This window comes from Onychostruthus taczanowskii, unplaced genomic scaffold, assembly GCF_017590055.1.
Source record: "Onychostruthus taczanowskii isolate IOZ18803 unplaced genomic scaffold, ASM1759005v1 scaffold116, whole genome shotgun sequence".
Taxonomy (NCBI): domain Eukaryota; kingdom Metazoa; phylum Chordata; class Aves; order Passeriformes; family Passeridae; genus Onychostruthus; species Onychostruthus taczanowskii.
The window spans coordinates 1,107,012-1,123,659 of NW_024498294.1; the positions used below are offsets into that span (position 1 = coordinate 1,107,012).

The 16,648-nt window shown below is 43.0% G+C and overlaps 1 protein-coding gene across 1 annotated transcript in view; it reads right to left on the bottom strand.

Annotated features, from left to right (window-relative positions):
- SLC6A11 (solute carrier family 6 member 11) overlaps positions 1-15,184 on the bottom strand; it is an 89,191-nt gene extending 74,007 nt beyond the window's left edge. The window contains exons 1-5 of the mRNA XM_041427555.1: positions 15,003-15,184; positions 14,341-14,571; positions 11,496-11,630; positions 11,179-11,319; positions 9,668-9,758 (exon numbers count right to left, since the gene is read on the bottom strand). Of these exons, the coding sequence (XP_041283489.1) occupies positions 9,668-9,758; positions 11,179-11,319; positions 11,496-11,630; positions 14,341-14,560 (587 nt within the window). The 5' untranslated portion in view covers positions 14,561-14,571; positions 15,003-15,184. The remainder of the gene's footprint in view (positions 1-9,667; positions 9,759-11,178; positions 11,320-11,495; positions 11,631-14,340; positions 14,572-15,002) is intronic.
- Positions 15,185-16,648: the final 1,464 nt, after the last annotated feature.

A 16,648-nucleotide genomic window follows, 5' to 3' on the forward strand; every position in this document is an offset into this window, starting at 1 on the left:
TCTATTAAATTTCTAAAACTCTCTACAAATCCATTTCCCACATCTCTCCATGTTTCCTGCAGCCCCTCCAGGCCCTGCAAGGCCACAGCTCAGTCACCCCAAAGCTTCTCCTGTGCAGGTGAGCAATGCCAGCTGTGCCAGCCTTTCCTCCCAGCAGAGCTGCTCCATCCTCTGCTCACCCTGGAGCCTCCTCTGGGCTCTGCAGCAGCTCCAGCTCCTCCTGTGCTGCCCAGGGCTGGACACTGCTCCTGCACTACACAGAACACACACTGAATTCAGCAGGACACCACTCAGGCTGCAGGAAATTGGCTCTGACCTTATTTCTACCCAAATCCAACAATCTGGACTAGCAGGAGAGCAGGAGGAGCAGACACACTGGGCACTGCTTGGCCCTGCTCTGTCCTGCTGCCCTGAGGAGCTCGGTGATGTGATGATGACATGGCAGTGACAGCATTAACACCCTACAGAAAGCAAATATCTGACAGAGATCATGCCTTAAAAAGAAATTCTTCCTTCCAGACTTTGTATCCCCCCCTCTAGAGTCTGATATTTGGGAATCTAAACCAAACTGGCTGGTTGTGCCAGGTGTTTTCCCAGGGCAGTGGTGTGGTAATCACTGAAACACCTCCAGAGCAAGCACAGCTACAACTGCAAAGTTAAACAAATCCCAGTGGATTTTTGGCACATTTAGTCACTAAAAGTGTTTAAAATAGAGAGAGAGTGTCTGGATACTAAATTGTCCCTGCAAGTCAATGTGACATTTTGTCTTTTCTGGAATATCCAGAATAAGAGCTACAGGCTCTGTGTAGTGTCCCAATCTCCCTTTTGAGGGTTTCATGGAAACACTGAAACAGGAAATATACCCACAGGTTTCTAAAAGAGCTAAAAATGGTCTTTGACAAATATTGCTGGATACCCACGTGTACTCCCCAGCCATCAGTGCTCAAGGATTAAAAAGAAGGAGTTCAGCTTTTAGAAGATAATCCATGGGTTACAGATTGAGAGAAATTTACTGGAAATTCTTTAAAGTGTAAGACTTCATTTCTGGAAATCCACTGAATTCCCTACCTGGCTTGTTTCTCAAGGCAGCAGACAGACAATTCCCTGTGGTCACATTAGCAAAAATCCCTCAGCTACAGCATTATTCTGAAATATTTACCTCTTCCAGCAGATCCAGTGTGAATGACACACAACAGAGTGAATCCTTCCTGGCTGAGCCACATTTGCTGCTATCCAGCCTAGCTCCTTCTCCTTAAATTCCTACCAGCGTTGAACGTTGTCCCATTCATTACCCATTTCTACACACCCCCAATTAAAAAGTGAAATTAGGCTTTCCTCTGCAGAGTTTTCTCTGAAATTTCTACTACATCTGGCAAAACATGAAAAGAATGACGCATTTCTTGTGTCAACCCTGGCTCATTAAGGTCAGTACAGGTTGACTGTATAAATAACAATAAAATGTATATACTATTGTATATATTGTATACATATTAATATATATAATGTATAACAGTGTATACATGTATAATAATAATGTATAAGTATATTATTTTTTTCATTTTTAAAGTTGTGTAGCTGTGTACCTCTCACTCTGAGACAGTGAGGGATAAACACAGAACATCCCATTCCTGACCTATTTTTCTTACCCCTTTCACTGAAGTCATGGCAACTTCTCCTTAACCAACCCCAAGGGTTTAATCCTGTTAAATCACTTTTTGTGCTGTTCCACTCACCTCTGCTCTACAGTCTCTTTTCTCAATATATCCAATGACTCCTTCAGGCCTTTTTTTTGTAATTTTCCCTCTTCTCCTCTCTGAAGAAGTCATCCAGCAACAAAAATCTCCCTTTTTATTCACCTTGAGTGGTGTAAATTAGCTCAGCACACAGCACCAGCTGTGAACTGAAAGCACCCAGAAGAAATCAAGTCAAGCTGATGCCTCTCAGAATTTGTGTGGAGCCTTTTAGAAAACCTGTACAGTTGTACTCAGCTTTTCACTATTAATTATATGTTCATCAAATGAGAACTACTGAGCACAAAATATTGAGAACCACTGCATGGTCTTGTAAAACAGACTTTCACAGTGAGTTTTTGGCTACAAATTCATGTAACAAATGATAAGCTCTTATCTCTTCCTCACAGAACAGGCCAAAAGAAAACCATTACCTGACTGGCAAAAAATTCTTAAAAATTGAAAAATTTCCTCTGTCAACATATTTCATATCTCCCTGGCCTTAAACTCCAGGCACAAAAAACCCCCTAAGATGTGAAAAGGAGTGGGGGCACAAGAAATAAAAAATAACTTACAGCCCAAAAGGGAGAAAAGAAAGCTGTAAATGGACAGGAGTTATTTTGGGAGGTCTCAATGCTTTGTCCACATTTGCAGCTCCTGGGTCTTCATAAAATATCACTCTGCTGTAGCACTCACAAATGACAGATTATTAATTAAATCCGGATTCATTCCACTGGATCAATTGTTCATGTATGAACTCAAACCCATGGACATCAGCTATGGAATAATGAAAGAAGAGCTGTTGAAGGGATCTGGGGAGATTTCAGTGATTTCCTTTGCACCAGAGGACAGCAGTGCCCACAGTGCTGTTCCAAGGCCTGCACTGATTGGTGTCCTGGAGCCTTTCCAGGAATTCCAGGGCAATATTTAATGAGCTTCTTCAGGAAGTCCTCCTGACACAGCAAAGCAATTTTGCTGCCATATAAGAATATAGTACAAAGCAATGAAATAATTTTAAAAAAGTTATTTTGTTTTGTTTCTTCCAACCTGTGCTCATTATAATTTTTGCACAGTAAAAACACATATCCTTTGAGCATTTAATTTGATTTAAAATCCCAAGCAACAACCTTTCTGTTAACATCCTGAATCTACAAAGCCATAATTGGGAAATATGCTTGAAAAGTGTCTAAACATTTAATTTTTCTTATGATGACATTTTTTCAAGAGCCAAAAGTAGACAAAGGCTTGATGAATTGCGTGGAAATCTGTCCTTTACATGATATCCATGCTGAGATAGCCAAACACAGAGGAATGTGATTCCTGTTAAATGATGTTTTCAGTCACTTGTGCATCTTTAAAATCCGTCTCAGCAAAGCCCTTCCCATTCCCAATTCCAAGACAGGGAATAAATGTACTGGAAACATTCCTGGACAGTTGGAAATAAAAGTCTCTTCTTTACTTGGACATTTGAGGGATTACAGAGGTATGAAAAATGTGCCTTGGAAGAGTTCCATGTGATTTGTTGGCACTTCCAGTCTCGCACATCTCTTTCCTGTGGTCAACCAGTAAAGAAAATAATTCCTGGAGTGGGTAACTTTGTCAAACATGGATGGGACTTTCCAGCTTGTCCTGTGGGAGCTGCTGGAGAGGACTAACTGGTTTCAGCCAGCAAATGGCACCAGAAGTATCCTACTTTCAGTTTTTCAAATTTAAAAGTTTATCTAGACAGTTCCTAATTTCAGTTTTTCAGATTTAAGTTTGTGTAGACACTTCCTACTTTCACTTTTCTAGGATTATAAGTTTATGTAGATACTTCCTACTTTCAGTTTTGCAAATGTCAAAGTTTGTATAGATACTTCCTAACTGCAGTCTTCCAGAGTTCCAAGTATGCGTGGACACTTCCTATTGTCGGTTTTCTGGAAGATTTTAAAGTTTGTGTAGATACTTGCTACTTTCAGTTTTCTAGAAGATTTAAAAGTTTGTGTAGATATTTGTAGGATGTTGTACATAACAATTCAGGAAAAAGGGGATGAGCTGGTTTTAAAATTGCATAAAACCAGATATAGCTGAAGGGAGGCCTTTCAATGGAAGAGTTTTAATAAAAAATAATAATAAAAAATTAATTAAATTTTTAAAAATAGTTAATTTAAAACATAATTTTAAAACCCCGCACAAAAAACCCAGCAAACCAACAAGTTATGAGAAACCAATGAACCCCTGGCAAAGGCAGAAGAAACACTCCTGGTTGTTTTGGCTTGTGCTGCTTGTGGCTGTTTTGGCCAAGCCCATCATGGCACCCCTGAGGTTCTGCTGTTTTAGACCTTTCATTTTGTATTAATTTCACCCCTTCAAACAAAATGGGCTTCTCTCATGTCATTCTTTCCCTACAACAGCAAAAAGTGCTTATATAGATGTGCAAGTCTGAACACACATTCCCATCTTAACCCCAATAATGAAAATGCCCTTGTTGTTACAAATAAAACAGATTGACCATTCTTCAGCAAAATTGGATATCTAAGCCAGCAGCTTCTAAAGATCACAATTTTAAGCACCTCACTCAGTTTCTGTGCATATTACCTACCATTAGTAGCAATAACAACATTTTTAAAACTTTAACAGTTGTGCAATTAAAGGAGTATTTTAAATAGCTCACATAGGACCTTTGCTACAAAAATTTAATTTCTGGTTTTGACACCACTGCAATCCAAAACTTGACTGTATTTTAACACAAAAAATGCTACAAATTCCCAGAGCAGTACAAAGTCAGGAGAATTTGCAAACTTGAAGGTCATTTTTTATCATCCATAGTGAAAGTGTTACGTACAACAGGAAGTGTAAAAATCAAAAACCATGGAAGTTCATCCTCCTGACTTAGGGTCCAGCCCTCAATACAGGAAAAATTGGCAGCATTTTGCTACCCATCCCATTTGCTTTTTTCAGCTGAAGTCAGGCAAAGTCAGTGATCTTGAGGCAAACCCAGATGGAGAGCTCACGAGGCTCCAAAGAAAAAGCCATTTTCACACGGCCCCTTATGAGCTGGGCAGCAAGAGGAGGGTCTGGCACTGCTCAATGTCCTACAAGACACCCACAAAGGGGCTGGTTCGGGGTGGTGCTGGATCCCCCGGGCACTGAGCAGGCTCAGCTCACCCCTGACTTTTCAGTGTGCTGGGGATTAACCACAATGTGACTCCTGCACTCGTTTGTAGCCTGAATGAAACAGGAAAAAACCTCTTCTTTGACTTTGCAAGGAAAGGGTTTGTGCCTTTTCCTTTTTGCTGAGAACAGCCCCTTTTCTTTTAGCCCAGACAAAACCAATGTTTTTTCTCACTAGGCTTTACTTGGAAAGACTGGGGATGTGTCACCCCCTCCAGAGAGTGACAGGCCAACAACCAGACCTCCTTGAACAGAGCACCAAGTTGTTGCTACACAGCCAATAAAAAACCATTGAGGTGGAATCAGCCACAAAGCTGTGGCTCCTCTTTCTGTCCAGCTCCCTTCCCAGGCACTGGAAAGCTCCAATTCCTGCCCGTGGGGACAGACTGGAGCAGCAGCCAAAAGGGCACAGGGGCATGGCTGCAGCCCCCACACCTGCCAGGCAATTTCCTCTCGTAGGAAAGCAGAAAAATGATGGAGCAGAGCATCTCCCCTCCGTTTGCCAGGCTGCAAATGCACCCTTACCCACAGCCACAGTGCTTTTTCATAACCTGCTTTAATTTAGCAGTAATTAGCAGCTACCAGTATTAACTATTCAAATTTTGGACACCAGAAATTCTATGTGCCACAACTTGAAAGTGTGATTATTACTTTTTCTTAGAAAATTTTTAAACTATACAATTGGGGTGAGGGAAAAGCCATAGATGGGAGAAAACAGGTCAAGTCTCTGAATGCTGGCATGAGAATGAAAGGAAAAGTGGAAATTCAGACTCTTATCTGTCCTTTGGAACACAGCAATAGTGAGTTTGAAGAATAAAAAGTGAATTTTTATCAGTTTAGCTGCTTCCTTGTACACACAGAATTTGGAACTTCTCAAGGCTGCAGCTTGCAAGGCCTTCTTGAGTAAGAAATCCTTTAATCCCCTAATTTTGATCAGTTGTCAGTGGTGTCTGCTCTCTCAAATAAAGCCTTAAAACACTGACAGAAATAGATATTTCTAAGCAGGAAAAAAAAGAAAAGAGTGTCCAAACTCTGGTTTTGCTGCACCTCCAGCAGGACCAGCCCATTTCCACTGTGTAGCTACAGGGAAGTGGTCATCAATTACAGTCTCACAAAAATGTTTAAAGTTTGGAAGTTTAATGAGGTTCTTTAGAGTGTACCAGGAGGAAAACAGCACCTAGGACCTGCTGGAGGATTTCTCTCTGAATCCTTTCTTGGTTTGTTTTAACAAAGAAACAGTCTGTGCAAGACAAAAATTAAACTTTCACCCTCTGTGTGAGACAGCTACCAAAGCAGGGAGAGAAGATGAATTCTCAGAGGTCAGACTATTCTGGCTGAGGGAGCAGCATCCTCTGGGCACACCTGAGGAAGAGGAGCTGGAAAAGCTTCATGGCACTGCCAGGTATCCTCTGCCACCTCTGCTGATGGCACAGTCCCTGGCTGACTTCAGCCACAACTTTAGGACTTGCCAAGGCTGCAGAAGCAGCAAAAGCCACAAATATTTCAGCAGAGAGGCTGGAGTTTGGGTTTGCAATCCTCAAGCCAGCTGAGGATTTGGATTTACTTCCAGTCATGTGTGAATAAGGGCTGAGCCTTACAGCCTAGTTGGTGGAAAAGACTTAGCAGCACCAGGTAAAAGGGAAAAAATTCCTTTCCAAAGCCAGAAATAAAGATGGTTTGGGCCTGATGTATTAATTTACACACTTAAATCCAAATCCAACTTATCCCCCTGCTCCCAACCTCTGGTGGCACTTTGGGAATGTAAATCCTGTGTGAAACAACAACCTGAACCTGCCCAGCATGAGGAGCTCTCAGACTGGAAGCACTGAGCTTGAGAGCAGCACAGAGCACTGCAAAGCCACTGGGGAATTACTGAGTCTCTTCTTGTTAGGCTGGGTTTAGTTAAAACCATCTGAAGATGGTGTAATTACCATAAAAGGCTGTGGCAGTGGGACACGGTTGTGAAAGGAGAGCTGCAGCATCAGCCTGACACTTTACAAATGCAGGGCTGAGTTTCACATGTAAACAAGCTCACTCACAAAAAGCAGACAGGATCACTGCACAACAGTTACCACTCTAATCCACAGATTAAATCAACAGACAAAAAACAACCCCCAAAAAACAACCAAACAAAAACTACAAAACCCCATTTTTTCCCCCACAGCCAACCCTTCACACAATAAATTGGATTTATGTGGCCACAACTCAGAGGAGTTTCAATGGCAGCCTTGGCATTGCAGGGAGCAAAGTGTGAAGGTTCTGAATGGTTCTTCAGAAGAAACCTGGAGCCTCCCCCTTCCCTGCTCCAGCAACTCTCCTTTTTACTGTTTGTTTCAACAAGCTTACAATGAGTTTGCAGCTCCTGGCAGCAGAATTTACAAAATCATAAAGCAGCATGATGAGAACACCACCTCTAGCTGAGGGAAATAACGTTGCTGATAACACTTATCTCCACACAAAGTAACTCTTCTAGCAATAGTCACTTTGTATGAACTGCTCTCTGGTCTGCTCTTTATACAGAAAGACTCTGCTGTTCTTTTATGTCTGATATTTAAGACATAACTTAATTGTAATCTTAATTCCTATTAGTTATTTCAAGGCAAAATCATTCTTGATTTTTAAAGAAGCTCATTCTTCCACTATGAAAGTAGTTTTTCATGGGGGTTTTTTTTCAATTTTGAAGCCATGCAACATCATAACTACTTAAATTTCAAACAGGGCAAACACTTTCCTTAGCAGGAAGAGAGTACATTTATTTCCTGTGTGCAAAACTATGCAACTCCAGTTTTACTTGGACAAAGAAAGTAGAAAAGTTTAATATCTTAACTTATTTTGGCCAGCAAACTGTTAGTGTTACAAAAAGTTTGTCTGTGACACAATAAAGACAGGCATTCCAAATAAATAACAGATTATTTAACTTTTTTTTTTTAAGTGTTTGTGATTTTAAAAGATTTGGAATGTGTATTTTCAACTTTTTATTGACAAGACTGTAAAACCAGCTAGAGAAAAGGCTAAATCTGATTCTCCTTTCTAGTTTCGTAATTTATTCCTGATTTAGCCAAAATCAGGCAGGGAAATATGCCCCGAAATGGAAGGGATTAAAACCCACTGCAACTTGATTGCGCTAGAGACTCTTGTTTAGCTTCATTTTCAGAGATCCCTGAGAAGGGACATCCTTAAAATGGATTTGTTTGTGCTTCAAAATAACACTGACCCAGGAATTCAGGCACTCCAGAGATGAGCACTAACACAAAACCCACAAAACCACAGAAATCTGAGCGTGTAAAACCATAGGAATACGAGAGTGTAAAACTTACTCTGTGCCCTCCATAGAACTGAACTAAACCTTTCCTACTTCTCTGGATAACTGGAGTTACCATCAGTGGCAGAGTTGGGAATATTGTTGAAAAATTATATAAATGCAGAGGGTAAATTGGCTAATACTTGAGCAAATGTATTGTTCATTTATTCCACTGATGTTAAGACTTAATTCTCGTTGTCCCAAAGAACCATATTTTATTTTAGCAAAAATCTGGTATAGTTGCATGGATTAAGTGACACCACCTGAGAAACTCTTGTTTATTCTGAAATATTATCTGTGGGTAGATATATTTTGATTTAAGGTGTTAGGTGTTCAGATTATTGAAAATTTCAACAGAAAATAAAATTTCAGTTTTACCCAGAGAGTGCATATGTCTCTCATATTAATCAGGTTTAATTTAGTTGGGGGAGGTATTTTATTTTTAAATAAAACAGTATTATTTGCTGAAATAACTCATGAAATCTAAGCTTACTGATGTAGCAAGAAAAAGAGATTCAGGCAGACAATAGCATGTCCTAAGATTGAAGGAAATTAAGTCAATGTAGAGTTTTCCCTTCAAGGAGTTTTAATTCCTGGTTCTTTAAAGTGTAGCTGTTGCTGTCCTGAACACAAAACAGCCTCAGAAAAAGGCTCTGTCTTAAAAATAAAATTAATGGGTCCTCAAGAAATTGTAGTAACCCAGAATTGTGTAACAAGCTTTGAATTGTGAAATCACTCAGAATTGAAAGTAACATTCCATTTCTCTGATTGGCTTAAAACACACTAAACCCTGCAAGGAACAAATGGGAAGCTACACTGCACTGATTAAATATTTATAGTCAGAAAAAATATGCCACCACAAAAGCAGATCATCCTCTGCAAACACCTGATTTTCTTCCCTTAGTCTAACAAGAAATCAGAGTCAGGGGGACAGGAGAGAGTTAAACTCTGCTGTTATTCTAGCTGAATAACTAACACTTACACAGTCCTTTAAAAAATAATGAGATCCAGAAGCCAGAGTATTAGTTAGCTGAAACAAGGATGAGGATGTAGCTCTCAAACTCCTAAGGGAAGAAACATTTGGGGGGGAAGCAAAAAAAAAAAAAAAAAAAAAAGGGAATATTGTAAATCATCTTTTTTCTTTCACCTTTGCCTCCTCATTAGTATGGGTTGGAGGCTCTTTCCTCCAGCAGCAGGAGCCAAGCTCCCGAGCAAGTGGCACATTTTGTTCTATGTCCTTTCAGGATATGGAATTCCTTTCCTTGTATCCTCTTAAAAAAGAGTTAAAAACTCTCATTCTGACCATGGCTGGATAAGAAAATTTCCAGCTGAACTCACACCCCTAAGTGCTCTAGGGTTACGAGGTCTAAATGGTCAAATCATTGCAAGGTAATGAACATTCTAATCTGATCAAATAGAAAGGTAGTGAATAGTCTGATCAAATAGAATAGTCTGATCAAATAGAAAGTTTTTGTGCACTTACTCCCAGAATTCCATCACTGGAGAAGTGGCATTTTGTAAAGAGACTTGACTGCAGTTGCTCATGTTGAGTTTTTGAAATTCCACACAGTTTTCTAGAAAAGAACCAAAAAAAAAAAAAAAAAAAAAAAAAAAAAGAGTTTGCTATGTTGACATGCAAGTACAGTTGTTGTTCATGTCCCACTTTGTGCACCTTGGAAAGCCCCCACTCTATACCACATTTTCTGGGAGGGATTAAAGGATTTTGGGGGCACTAAGGGAGCACAGCTGCTACTTATGCAACACTAGGTTATGATAACTCAGAGAAACATCCATGAGAACTCTCCTACAACACTTCCCAGAGACACAGGGCCAAAAAATCATCTCAGGCAGACAAAAGAAACATTGAGGCAATGGATTGGGAATTGCAATTACAACGTGCTCCTAATCCAGCTGCTGCCTCAGTAGTTTATGGCTACAAAGGGAACATGGCCAGCCATAAACTCCCACTTTTTCCTGGTAAAGAAAGTGGGTATTTCCTCTGGCTTATCACTGCTATTATTATTATTATCACTATTATTATTCTCTCTAACACAAAGGCCAAAGCAGCTCAGCACTGTGGAGCATTTGAGCAGTGATAACACTGGCCAAGCTCCTTGGCAGGGCTGCCAAAATTGATACCAAAGCCTTCCACATCTATTGGGCCCAAAATTACCTCCCAAAGATTTCAGGCAGCTTTAGGTGTGCCCAAAGAACACAAAAAAAGGCCAATTAGTGAAAACTATGAAAGACAACATGATGGGTACTTGATTTGAAATTGGATTCATATAAGGGATACATGCAAAATTTCAGGAACAAGGACAGTGGGATGAGATCCTCCCCATGGATGTTTGGGATCTAGAGACTCAGTAAGCAGAGAATGACAGCTATAAATATCAATGAGAGGACAGATGCAGAGCCCTACCCTGCAAACCCTCCTGAATACATACCTCATCCTTCATGCAGGAGGCTACTTTACATGCAGCAAGGATTATTTATGAGACTACATTTCCAGAAGTAGCTTGATGAACATTATCCCTCAACATCTGGCATTTAAAAGAGCAATTCCAAAGATCCACATTTAATATTTTTCTCTCTCCATTCAAACTCCTCCTGACTTCATTAGAGTGAAAGAGCAAGATTGCAACCTGTCATCAGGTCATTCTCTGCTGCAGAATTCACTCACTGTGTTCAGGGAGAATAGATATGATTGCAAATGAGAGTCTTGGGATTTAGCCAGGAGATCTTACAGAATTAACAAATCCATAGTCTTTTTCTGCTGACATTATATTCTAGAGGAGTAAATGCTTTACAATGACCTAACCCAAAAAGGTCCAAGGCAGTTTCACTCCAGGTTTCCTTTTTTTGCTGTAGTGGGATGAGACTGGCCCACTTGCACAGATATTGCTACACCAATAGCTTTGTTCAGGATATTTCAATATAATAATCAATCACCTGAGAGGATTTTTATAGTGGTAGTCTCTGCTGGGGTCATACCTGTATTCCATTCATGGCCACAGGAAGCCCAGGGAAGCTCTGTAGTAAAGCAGTTGAACAAATAGAAGATAGCCCATGCTAAAATGATGATGTAATATACATTTAGGTGTGCCTCTATAACTTGGGTAGCATAGCCAATGCCTGGAGTAGCAAAACAAAAAGTGAGATAGTAAAGAAAACTTCTGCTTTTTAGGCTGTATTTAATTTAAAAACAAAAGCTTACTCTTAAGTTTATCTTAACTTTAATTTTGATACAATTTATTTCATTTTACTTCAAATGGAATGCTTTCTTTTGCAATAGAACACAGAACTGTTACCTTCAAAGAGAGGGCAAACTTTCCTCCAGCATGTGATGCCTCCTTCGCTTGTAAACTGTCCCAAGGCCGTCTCCAAGAAAAATACTGGTATTCCACAGCAAATAAAAAAGACCACGTAGGGGATGAGGAAAGCACCTGGGGGTGGATATTGAAGGGGTCTTGGTTAGAATGTACAGGGCTCCTCAGTAGCACAGTGAGGATTTTTCCATTAAGGGAATGATCAGCTGGGAGCCATCAGCGCGGTGCAGGAAGGGTTTCCTCCTGCCCCAAAAGGCCAACATTAACCTGTAAAGCAGGGCCATGGACTAAAACAGACCAGGTCAAAGTTCCTCAGCCAGGTCAAAGTCAGCTCAGGAGTCTCTCAAACACAAAGATCACAGCCATGCTCAGCTCAGACTTCTGCTCTGCCCAGCACATCAGTCTGCACCACCCTCCTTGCTTTTCTCAGGGGTGAGGAAGCGTTACAGATATTAAAGCTGAGAAACCCTTTTCATGTTATTTATATGATAAGGATTGTGAAAAGGGGATGAGGAAACAAACTTCAGAACTACTTTCAAGGACAGAAAAGCAGGGCCTGGCCTTATCAACCAGGAATATTGATGTGAAATTTTAAGAAAATAAAGCATCAGCATTTTGGTTGGATGCTGACAGTAAACTCCAGCACAGGTAGTGAACCACAGCAAACCCAAACCCAGCACAGCCACACCCTACAACAGCTGCTGTGCTTCACCCTGATTCAATCTCCCTGATTAGAAAGCTGAGAAAACTACATCCACCTGCTCTGACTAAGTTTCTTTCATCTCATCACCAGGAGTCTCTTCCTTCAGCCAGGAAATTTCCCTAGAGATGAACCCCAGGTGCCTCTCAAGCAATCCATAGGGATTCCACAAAGAATGGAATACTTGCATGGCTCCTCTGGATAATTTACTGGCCAGCATCATCATACACACTATCACAGTGAGTTTAACAATGCAATTTATGGAAATCCAAATTACCAGCTTGTTTTTCCAACCGGCATACATCAGGAACATTAGAAAACATCAGGATGCCCGGCAAAAAGATCATATTCCAAGAAATACCTCATTCTAAACACAAAAAGAAATCAATTTTCCTCAAAACCTGAACATCCACAGCCTAAACTTATGGATGATTATTCCTACACTCCTGTTGTGACTTGGAGTAAGTGCTAGAGAGGTCACACCTCACAAGTTCCCAACTACAGCTTCTAGATTTGTTCTCTAAAGAGCAATTTATTTCACAACTAGCTCAGATATTTACCACTGTCTTCCCCTAGCACACGCCAAGGGGTTGGATACATCAAATTTAAGCACTAAAAACAAACTCTGGTTTAATTCCAGCAGGGGGTTACACAAGCTCACAGACTGAGCCTTCATTGACTAAAACTGGTCAATGGCAAATGTCCCATGGTGCCAGGACACGAGCAATTAAATCACACCCCCTTATTCTACTCTTAAAGAGTTCAGTGGTGATCAATATGATATTTAAGTAATTACTTTTTCTTCAAATCACCCAAAACAATGATTAAAATTCCTTCTACCTCATGTTACAGCCTTTAAAATGATAGCATCAACTTTTGACAAGTTGGCACACACCTACAAATGGGCACCTAAAGCTGCAGAAACCAAAAAAATCACACACCAAAAATATATTCCTGTCATTTCCTCTGCCAAAAGTTCTCTGGGAAGACTTTGACCATCAACAAGAAAGGGTTGTGTATATGATGTGCAGCATGTTAATATTCAGGATCTGGTAGCAGCATTCTCTAAAGAGCTGAACTCTTTGTACCTATGTTTGGCCAAAATACAGAGACATAAAGAAAGGAACTTCCAACAATAAACACAATTTGCACAGCAGGATTTGTCTTGTAGAAACAGCACACAAAACGGGCTAAAAACCATCCCTGAGTTCAGATAAGGAGGGACAAGGAATAGAAAATTGGCAGAGCAAACAAACCCATCAAGGAGCAGATCGGCGCTTATCAGCCCTGAACATCCTATTTTTCTTCCAGCCTCTGTGTTTACACTGCCACTGACTCAGGCCTTAAGTGGGAAGAATGTTGAACCCAGTCCACCACAGGATTCTAAACTGAGTTTGTAATTTACTTTCTTGCTGCCCAAGTCCCAGCTGATGTGCTTATTCTCAACTGTCATTTATCTTATACAGTTTATAGTTGGCTATAACCAATACATGCCACATGTTATACTCTGTAGAAGTTGAGGCTGCTCTTTTCTCTCTCAAATAACATTCATATGTTATGTTTATTAGGGCTTGCTCTCTTTGAGTAACCTGTAGTTTTACATCTTCCCCTACCTTGCTGTAGGAATTGGGGAAGTACTGAGGGGAAAAAAAAGAACATTGAGGTATAAAAATTTCATGTGACAAAGAAAAGAAATTTAGTCTTTGTGGCATTATTAGAAAAAAAAAATACTCATCCTCTCCAAAGTAAACTGCTGTGACAAATGAAGTGCTGCCTTCTTTTCTGTGTCAGACAAACTTAGTTAAGTATGCCTGGGTGTGTATTCACATGCAGAAGACAGAGTGTACTACTATAACTGAATGCTGGCTTCTCCTGCATGAAAAATGCTCCTGAAAAAAATACGTCAATTTACTAACGCAACAGCAACTTGTAAAAATAAACCACGCAGTGTTTGGAGAGAAGGAAAGAGAAACACAACGATTTTTCTGAGTTGTCAGATGTTAATGCTTCCCTGTCTGCACATGCACTGAAATCCTGAACACGTCTCTCTTACTAATGCAATAAATCACAGGAAAGCACTCTTAACTGTTTAATTCCCACGTAAAGCCACACGTGATGCCATCTTACCTCCTCCATTCTTGTAGCAAAGATATGGGAATCTCCAGACATTTCCCAGCCCAATAATCTCCCCTGCCACAGAAAGCACAAATTCAACCTTATTGTTCCAGTGACCTCTTTCATGAACTTTCTTATCATTGCTGTGGACGAGGTTGGTACTTGAGGCTTCTGGGTCCAAAGCATCTTCTGGCTTGCCATTAATTATAGGAATAGTCTTTTCAGCTGTCATGACTTTTCAGCCTAGTGGAGAACAAAAGAAAAACACACAGGTGTGTTAAGACACTTGCTGGCACTGATCTTCAACGACTGAAATCTCCCAGGGTGGCACTGGCTTCTTGTTACCTATGGAAATCTGCGGGTGAAAATGAGGGAGGCAACTCCACAAGGCTGGGAAAGTTGTAAGGCAGGGAAAAAGGAAAAGAAAGGGGTGGGGGAAAGAGAGAAGGTTCTGTGCAAGGCGAGGAGTAATTCCAAGTGGTGACAGGTAACTTGCTTTCACAGAGGGAAGCCTTTCAAAAATCCCTCTCCAGGCAAGGATCGCAGCCTGCCTGCCCTACCAGCGGACAGGGATCTGCCGCACCTTCCGGGCGCACACCTGAGCGCTCAGGCTGTGCAGGAGGGCCGGGCTGGCTGTGGCCTGCCTGCAGCAGCGGGGCTCCGGCATTACTCACCCAGGGCTCTGCCCGTGCTGCGCGCCGGGGACAGGGGCCGGGCTGTGCTCAGCGCTGCCTGCGGGCGATGCTGCGGCTCCGGGAGCGCGGGCAGGGCACGGCGGCCCGGGGAGGAGGCGTTCGGGATCCCCGGGAGCCGGGAAGCCTCGTCCTGCCCTGCCGCTGCTGGCGGCCCGGCGTGGGTTGTAGGATGCTCCCCGCGCTCTGGAGCCGGAATTTGCAAATGCTCAGCCCTCCCCGGAGCGATGGTTTAACACCCGCCTCCCCCCTCCGCCCACCTCAGGCTGTCCCGCCAGCTCCCCCCTCCTTCTCTTCCTCCTCCTCCTCCTCCTTCAGCATCACCACCGAGCATCACCAGGCGAGCAGAGCATCCCCGGCTGCGCTCCCCGCCCGCGGGCAGGGCCGAGCCCGGCAGGTTGGCAGCCGTGTTCCCATCCCCATCCCCATCCCCGGCAGTCCCAGCCCTGCTCCTCAGCCATCGGGCAGGGATGGTACCCGCGGGCAGGGCCGAGCCCGGCAGGTTGGCAGCCGCGTTCCCATCCCCATCCCCGGCAGTCCCAGCCTTGCTCCGCAGCCCTCGGGAGGGGATGGAGCCGCGGGCAGGGCCAGCCCGGCAGGTTGGCAGCCGTGTTCCCATCCCCATCCCCGGCAGTCCCAGCCCTGCTCCGCAGCCCTCGGGAGGGGATGGGAGCGCGGGCAGGGCCAGCCCGGCAGGTTGGCAGCCGCGTTCCCATCCCCATCCCCGGCAGTCCCAGCCCTGCTCCTCAGCCATCGGGCAGGGATGGGAGCCGCGGGCAGGGATGGTACCCGCGGGCAGGGCCGAGCCCGGCAGGTTGGCAGCCGCGTTCCCATCCCCATCCCCGGCAGTCCCAGCCCTGCTCCTCAGCCATCGGGAGGGGATGGGAGCGCGGGCAGGGCCAGCCCGGCGGGTTGGCAGCCGTGTTCCCATCCCAGCCCTGCTCCTCAGCCCTCAGGCGGGGACGGAGCCGCGGGCCCAGCCCCGCACCTGCCGCGCTCGGGGGCTGGCGCAGGCCCCGCAAGTTAAAAAAAGGAACCCGCCGGGAACAGATGACACAAACTTCAGCTGGAAAGGGCGGCGGGGAGAGCCGGGGGACAGACGGGATGAAAAAATAAACGGAGGGGGAACATTTGGGAAGTGTGGAAACAATGTGGGCGCTTTCGAGTTCCACCAGGGAAATGCAGAAGCAAGCAGCCCATGTGGGCATTGCTAGCTGGGCTTGGCTTAAAATTCAAGCTGTAAAAGAGGTGAGAAGAGAGAAAGAATTATTACAAATGCTTTTGTTTCAGGTTGAATCAAATATTTGGAATCGAGATTTTTTTTTTTCCATCTAACCCTCTCCTTTTTAAATTTTTTTTTTTGTAGGTCAGTCATTTCTACCCTGTTTCCAAAGCCAAATTAAATACCTCTTCTTTCTTCATCTCTGCAGCTTCTTCTGGCAAATGGCAGCACCCAAGTCAGGTTCTTGCTTCAAATCTTCCCTCAGCTCCACACTCTGGTGCAGTTATGATCAGCAAGGCTTTGCTCGGCAACTCCAGGGGATGCACTTTGGAACTCACAGCTCCTAAATCCAGGATTCTGCTGGAAATGTCCCAGGGACAGTCAGACCTTGTTCCATGTGAATCCT